Genomic DNA, 7,652 nt, shown 5'->3' on the forward strand with positions numbered 1-7,652 from the left:
ACAGATATTTGTGTAAAAATGTAAGGAGTAGAAGTAAAAAGTCGCCATAAAAATAAGTAGTAAAGTAAAGTAAAAATATTAGAAAAATCTACTTGAGTACAGTAACGAAGTACTTCGTTACTTCCCATCTCTGTTCTCATCATATCAGCCCTAATGAAGCTATATATCGTGATATAAGTTTTGGCCATGCCATCCGGACTGAGTATCAGTTACAACTTACTTGACTCCTTGTCCTCGCTGTTCTCCAATGATCACCTGGACTACGAGCTTGTATTTGTCAAATCCTGCATCTGGGAACAACACAAAGCAAAGGGCATTTTATAAGGTGTTAATCATAAATAAAATAAAATGAAAGGATCTGCAGAAACATGTTTTATTCATGCAACAACACTGCACAATCATACTTTTAATATGTATCTTTAATTTTCTTTTTAATGACAGATTCTTTGCCACATCAAATGCCTCTGGTTCTATTATGTTAGCTAAATGTTTAAAATAAAAACATGAGATCTTTGGTTTAAATTGTTTTCAGCTTATTTTGCTTGTGTTTTTTTAAACACTGTCAAGACGTCAGAAATGTCCAATCTTACTAAAGTTCTGCAAACTCAAGTGAAACTTGGTCACATCTTGCTTTGTTAGGTTAGATATTTTTAGGTTAGATATTTTTTTAGTAAAACCAAAGGGAAACTAAAGCAGCACTAACTCTTCACTTTGTCCTTAACGGTCTCTGCCAGTGAACGGGTCAGCTCTGGGACACTCTCTGGATCGTACAGCACCCCTGATAGACGCTCCCTCAGAATTTCATGGATATATTCCTTTACGATGGTTGGTTTAAACCTGAAAGATTGAACAAAGCATAAAAATTAAAAAAAGAAACTTTAGTTGAACCTGATTAAAGAACACAATCTACATTATAGATCATTGTGGTGCCACCAAACTTGTAGCACACGTAGAAAACCTCATCTAGCTCATACTACAACTCTTACTTTGGGAAGATAGGCCACACTCTATTTTATTAGATTTTTTCATTGTTGTTATAAGCATATAATTATCAATAACTACATTAATTATCAATAACTAACTGTAGCCCCACCAAAATCACTGTACACATCATTCACACCCTCCTGGTTACACCACAACTGTTAATATATTAATTAAATACTTTTTTTAGTTCAATAAATAATCAATAATTACATCAGGATGAACTCTAGCCTCACCAAAACCACTGTAAACCTCATGTGTACCTTCTTGGTGATGTTTATTTTGTTTATTCATATGGCATATTTAAAGGAGCTACAGTCAATTAAGCTCTACTTGCAAGAGCAGATTTAAGTCTTTACTGTAAGACCTATAGAGCAGTGTTTTTCAACTCTGGTCCTCAAGGCACACTGCTCTGCATTTTTTAGATGTTTGCCAGCTTTCACACACATGTTATCAATTGATAGCAGCTTATCAGGCTTTGCTGAACTGTAATCATCTGAATCAGGTATGCTGAAGCTCAGAAACATCCAAAACATGCAGAACAGTGTGCCTTGAGGGCCAGGGTTGAAAAACACTGCTATAGAGAATGACATATTTTTGCCTTTGGAGTACTTTGCCAGTTTACCAGCACAGTCTTTCCTTAGTTATTTGTAAGTCCTCTTTTATCTTTATATTACTATGCATATAGCTGTTGCATAATGATTAAATTCAGTGTTTTTCAACTTTGCATAATGCATAACAGGGCATGGGTGTGAGACTCACGGATGTCAGTATCTTCATACACTCACACTCAGTATGCCCATTTTTTCACGCTAAAATATGACGGACAATAAAACTGAACTACATTCCACTTATTTATATATAAAAATACCATGCTGATAAAAACTTGCATTGAGTCGTCTAAAAAAATCTCTTCAAAATCTAAGAAGATAAATTCTGAGAGGATCAGATATTGTTCAGAATATCCCATTATTATGTTGACAACTTCCTACAAACATTACAGTAATATAGCTTAAATATTTTTAGTGGCAAAGGATGACTTCTGTTCCTTCTGTGGAAATAAGGACTTACTGCAATCTTACTGAAATCTCTTTAATTGTTTGAAAACATCCCTAGATGATAGTGGATAATCTTGAAATTCCTGCGATAATACTATAGTAATCAAATCTTGTATAATCTTATGCATTACAGATTTGCTAATGTCAACTTTTTAAAATATGTTTAATGTTTTTATCCCAATGTAGATTCAGTGTGGAACTTGTACAAGATGGTTTCACACGAAGTGTCTTGGAATGACAGCAGCACAAATCCCTAATGAAGTTACCCCTTGGCATTGTGAGTTGTGCAACAGCCCTAAGTGACGAGGCTGTTGGTAAGTTTGGCAGACTCTTATTAGAAATAGGAGCATTTAGGTGTATTGAATTTCACTACTGCCATAATAATACAGTAGTAGTACCCTTTTGAAATGCACAGGAACCTGTTTTTTTTTTACTCTGTCGTAAACTCTAAAAGAAAAGAACAATCTTGTATACAAAGGTAACCAATTACCTTAATATGTTTTTCATCTAAATTTACAATTATTTATTACCTAATGTACAGAAAGATATAAAAATAAATGGCCATTGAGTCCGTGAAAATATAAACCAAAAATTCTGTTCCTTTTGTCCTATAGACTTCAAGATGCGTCGGAATAGACTTGGAAAGGAAGATTGGGTTAACATTAAGTAGAAGCCTGGCAAAAAGAAAAGTAAATACTCCAGACCTGTTTATTTTGCCCTATTTATTTATTTATAAATATTTCTATACTTTTACATAATTCAAAACATATTAAATGTTATTTAATAGTTCAGAATTAATATCTTATGACCACTTAGTTTGAGTGACTGGATTTCACTCAAATTCCCCAAAAATATGAAAAAGTATTTGATATAATAACAGTTGTAGTATCACCAGGAGGGTGTGAATCATGTGTACAGTGGTTTTGGTGAAGGTACAGTTCATAATAGTGCAGTTATTGATAATTATTTGCTTATAAGAACAATGAAAAAATCTAAAAAATAAAAGTTTAGCATATTTTCCCAAAGTAAGTGTTGTAGTATGATCCAGATGAAGTTATCTATGTATCCTACAAGTTTGGAGGCACTGGAATGATCTATATGGTAGTTATTGCTCATTTTATTCTTATTCTAACAATAAAATAGAGTCACCATTTGTCATTTGGGCTTTGGGAAATAACTCAAAAAAAGTATTATTTTCGAATCCAATAATTGTGGTATGAGATACAAGAGATACACATTAAATTAATTTGATAATAATCCACCACTCCTTGGTGACGCTTTTGAATATTTCTCTCTGGTTATCTTGCAACTTGCAGACGGTCCCTAAGTGGATAGAGTCCAATTCTCCCAGCGTGATAGGAGAACTGTTTTCAGCAAACTATGGTTGTAGCTCACTGTCTGTCTTGCTGTGGTTGCGAAGAGGTGTCTGTTTTGTAGAACAAATCATCCGCCGACGAGTTATTAATTAGGAAAAGCCGAATCTGTGAATATATTGCCAACTTTACTGCAGTAGTGCACTACATGAATAAGATAATACAAGAAAAATAAAAACAGAGTAAATGCAAAAATATTTGTAAAACAAATAAAACATTCAAAATCAAATGACAAGCGTTAGATAATTAGCCACACATTTTTTATATATAGAATTTACATTTGCATTTAGCGGTGAGCTAAATGAGATACACGAACATTAGCGCTTTCGTTAGCAATAATCTCGCTAGCAAAACTGACAAAGAAGAAGAAATCGTAAAACTTTTAGAGCAAACTTACTTGTGCTGATGGTTCGGTCGTATCAGGTATGAATCTGAACCCTCCACCATGTCTAATGGAAACAATTTGCTTCACCACAACTAAAACAAAAACAGGTAAATTTGCCCAGAAGCTAACCTACAGGATTGTGTCAGTTACTATGGAAACGTCCCACGTCCACTTCCGGTTTCAAATTAAGAGCACATATATCAGTTACTATAGAAACGTTCCACGTCCACTTCCGGTTTCAAATTAAGAGCACATATAAATGTTATGGTGAACACCTTCCCTATGCGATCAGTTCGCATTAAAAGAGTAAAATTACTCCAATATTAAAACGTTTTGTGAATGTAAAGCCTATAGCTTTCAAGTTGTAGAACACTATTGGAAAAATATTTTGAGTGTATTTTCAGATGACTGACATAATAAAGGATATGCTTACATATCTCTTTTTATTGTAATTTTAGTAGTTAATATGGGAGGAATGGCATGATTAAGTATTCTGATTAAATAGTTTCCTGAGTGAATATTTCAAAATGTTTTCATTGAAATTACAGCTGTAAGTAGCATTTTTCCACCAGCTCTGCACATAAAGAAAATAAAATAATAATAATAAAAAATTAAATAAAAAATTATTGTATCTGCTTTCATGATTGATATTGTCGTTGTCATTCATGTGGGTTTAGGTAGATGGTCCTGGAATACTGGTTTGTGTCTGACCCACTCATTCCTTTTCAAATATGGGATATTTTTACCTCGATTGTTCTATGATCCAACCCTGCTTAAAACTTTTCCACATCCCAAACCAACTTGTATGCTGTATTTCTTGGTTTTTGATACCCTTTTAGTTCACTAATGCCTTAAGAAACCTCTGAGGTCATTACAGAAAAGCTGGATTAATACTTAAACAAGTTAAACAAAAAGTAATCGCTCATTAGACTACTGAAAGCTACATGTTAAACTGGTTTTATTTGAGCCTTTGAGAGTTAGAGAGGGCATGATGTACAGCCATGCCAAACCTTTCAGAGTTTTATTTATGAAATAACAATCCAGATAATCATTTTCTGTGTATTAATAACTAGAGGCTTTGTAACAGCAGGATCAGTGCCTAAAAGAAAACAGAATCTATATTTTTTGTTTTTTAGTATCTGTATATTTATATTGTTTCCAAACACCCATATCTATATAATATATATTACTGAGAATGTATTTTTAAGTTTTCTGGGTAAATATGTATATATTTGATTATAAGTTGTTTAAAATGTTGAATTGTGCTCTACTTGCTTACAGTTTATTTGTGTGCACTGCATTAAGACAAGCACAGTGCTTATTGCACGTACAGACAGCTTTCAGAGTTTATCTCAGTATTAATGATAGCATTCAGTTTTGTTTCTGCCTCAATAAAATAATCACCTTATTAAACTCTGACCTAAACCTATGGCTGTGTTTTGTCAACTTTTAGGTTTCACTTTCCTGAGTGCCACAACCCTTCCTTTGTTTGATGATGTGTCACAGCCACAAGCTGGTTGACAGATCTGAAGATCAGCTGTTAGAGCTCTTACTCCTCTTCAACCAACAGTCTCATCTGCTTTTTAAAGATGAACCAGCAGGATTGGACACGCATCTTTGATGAAGAAATGGCAATCCTAAGTGGTAAAGGAGACACTTGGAATTTGGTGTTTGATGAAAGTATTGAGCCCAATAATCCAGACTATGGCTGGACAAAATACTTCAGGAAAACAAGTGCAAGGTCAGTACTGGACTGCAGTTTGCCATCTACTCTGCTAAGCATTGAAATGCCACAAACTTCTATTTGTCTTTCCTAAATTCTACATACTTGATGTATATTGAATATGTCAGATGTGAGATCTACATCCAGGGGGTGATATATTTATTTCAGATCTTTTTTCCATTACCATTTTTTTCGTAGAACAGATTCCTGTATCAAGGTAGTTTGAAATCCTGCTTGTTTACCGAAGTGTGCATAGACTTTCCTTTACTATATTGCAAAATATATCTGAATCAAAATCATTTGTGTATTTTGACTCAAAAATCAACCTATAGGTCAAGTAGAAGCAAACCGTGGATACCGAATACATTTAAACCAAGATCAGCCACGAGCTCCTTGAAATGTACATAATGTTGATATAAACCATGCAAACAAAGTACAATAACAGTTATTGCTTCTTGTCAAAGATAATGCAGCTGAAAAATAACCCAAATCTTTTAAAATCATAAGAAATACTGTATGACAGTATAACAATATATATTTAAAACTATATAGTAAGACAATTTGTTAAGCACTGCCGTGACTGTAATACAGTAACAGCGTTGTAACAGCATTGCTTCCTAAGTGTGCAGTTTGATTTCAAAGAAGTTGGATTTAATGAAGTTATATAATAATATTTGATTTTGTACTATAATATAAAATACAGTACTAAATTTTAAGCTGAATTGTCCTTTTATTTGTTTTAGATTCAGCTGCACCTCATGTAGGAGAACTTGGCCTTCAAACCGGGTCATGGTTATTTTCCACATGTGCCTAATTGGTGGGCAGGGCACTGTCAAGGTGAGGCCTTTACGTCAAGAATGCAACAGTTGTCCCACTGCAGCGATGGTGAAGCCATTAGTTGAGCCAGACAACATTCGGATCCTCATGACGAACCTGGTGAAGAAAGTTAGAAGAAATTGCTACCATGAAGAAATTGAAGAGCCAAACAGGGTGTTCAACGCCGTTGATGTCAAGAGTCCTCATGAGCCTGATCATTGTGAGGGATGCAGGCTAGGAGTCTGTGACAGAGATTGAGCTAATAATGATGAAGCTATAAAATCTTCTACAAAATGCCTCTTTCTTTCTCTCTCTATATTCATACTTTTGTGTTTGTCATTCAGTTTATTAAATCCATTTTCATTTGTTCTTGCATAAGAATACATTCATTTATAAATTGTATATGAATGTTTCAGCATGAGATATAAAATGTCTATGTATTACTTGAATTCAAACTTAATGTGTCTCAATAAGTTTTCATGAAAAGGTATTTCTAACTGATTAGTTATTGTGGTAAACTGGCTTTTAAATATGAGAATAGATAAATGTTTAACATTAAGAATGGGTCTGAAAAAAGTATCTTATTGCACAGTTTTAAAAAGATGTACCTTTTCAAAAAAAAGATGTAATAATTTTGTCCAAACATATATAGTAATTGTTTTTGGTTAATTTTGGTGTTATAGTGTTCTAACTTGGTGTAACATGAAATAAAACATTTGATTGTAAAAAGGAAAAAGCCACTTCTGTCTGTTTGCAAAAAATGTGAAAATCAGGCAGTTAGTACTAATTAGTGTAAAATATTTTTCTCCCACCATAACTAATTGTGTGGGCTTTTATGTCTTAGTGAGCTGTCATTATAAAACACAGGATTTTTTTTGGGCTGTAATATGGTGAAATAAAAAAATAAAAATAAAAAATACACACACAAAAAAAAAAAGAAAAGTTATGAAATAAAAGTGGGAATTATATGAGAAACAATTTATTTAATATAACATTTCTCGGAATTAAAAATCATAAAAAAAATATAATATTAAATATATTTTATACTAAAAAAAGTTTCAATGAATATAAAATGTTTTGATCACAATAAACTAACATTGTGACATGAAGATAGTCAGACTAAAATCCAGGAAATATAAAAATGTTTGGCAGTCTGTCAAACACTGGGATTAGTGGTCTGTTTGTTTTTGAAACGTTCCACGTCCACTTTCGGTTTCAAATTAAGAGCACATATACACTCACCGGCCACTTTATTAGGTACCCCATGCTAGTAACGGGTTGGACCCCCTTTTGCCTTCAGAACTGCCTCAATTCTT

General features: G+C 33.3%; 2 protein-coding genes across 2 annotated transcripts in view; one reads left to right on the plus strand and one right to left on the minus strand.

The window, feature by feature from the left end:
• tctex1d2 (Tctex1 domain containing 2) overlaps positions 1-3,956 on the minus strand; it is a 7,547-nt gene extending 3,591 nt beyond the window's left edge. Inside the window, exons 1-3 of the mRNA XM_015394762.1 lie at positions 3,810-3,956; positions 704-837; positions 221-290 (exon numbers count right to left, since the gene is read on the minus strand). Of these exons, the coding sequence (XP_015250248.1) occupies positions 221-290; positions 704-837; positions 3,810-3,859 (254 nt within the window). The 5' untranslated portion in view covers positions 3,860-3,956. The remainder of the gene's footprint in view (positions 1-220; positions 291-703; positions 838-3,809) is intronic.
• Positions 3,957-5,326: 1,370 nt separating this feature from the next.
• LOC107097577 (receptor-transporting protein 3-like) lies at positions 5,327-6,688 on the plus strand. The gene is made up of 2 exons (XM_015394767.1): positions 5,327-5,538; positions 6,264-6,688. Exons 1-2 carry the CDS (start codon positions 5,387-5,389, stop codon positions 6,592-6,594), a joined length of 483 nt encoding a protein of 160 aa, XP_015250253.1. The 5' UTR covers positions 5,327-5,386; the 3' UTR covers positions 6,595-6,688.
• Positions 6,689-7,652: the final 964 nt, after the last annotated feature.

Source organism: Cyprinodon variegatus, unplaced genomic scaffold, assembly GCF_000732505.1.
Source record: "Cyprinodon variegatus isolate N-32 unplaced genomic scaffold, C_variegatus-1.0 Scaffold707, whole genome shotgun sequence".
NCBI classification, from domain to species: Eukaryota; Metazoa; Chordata; class Actinopteri; order Cyprinodontiformes; family Cyprinodontidae; genus Cyprinodon; species Cyprinodon variegatus.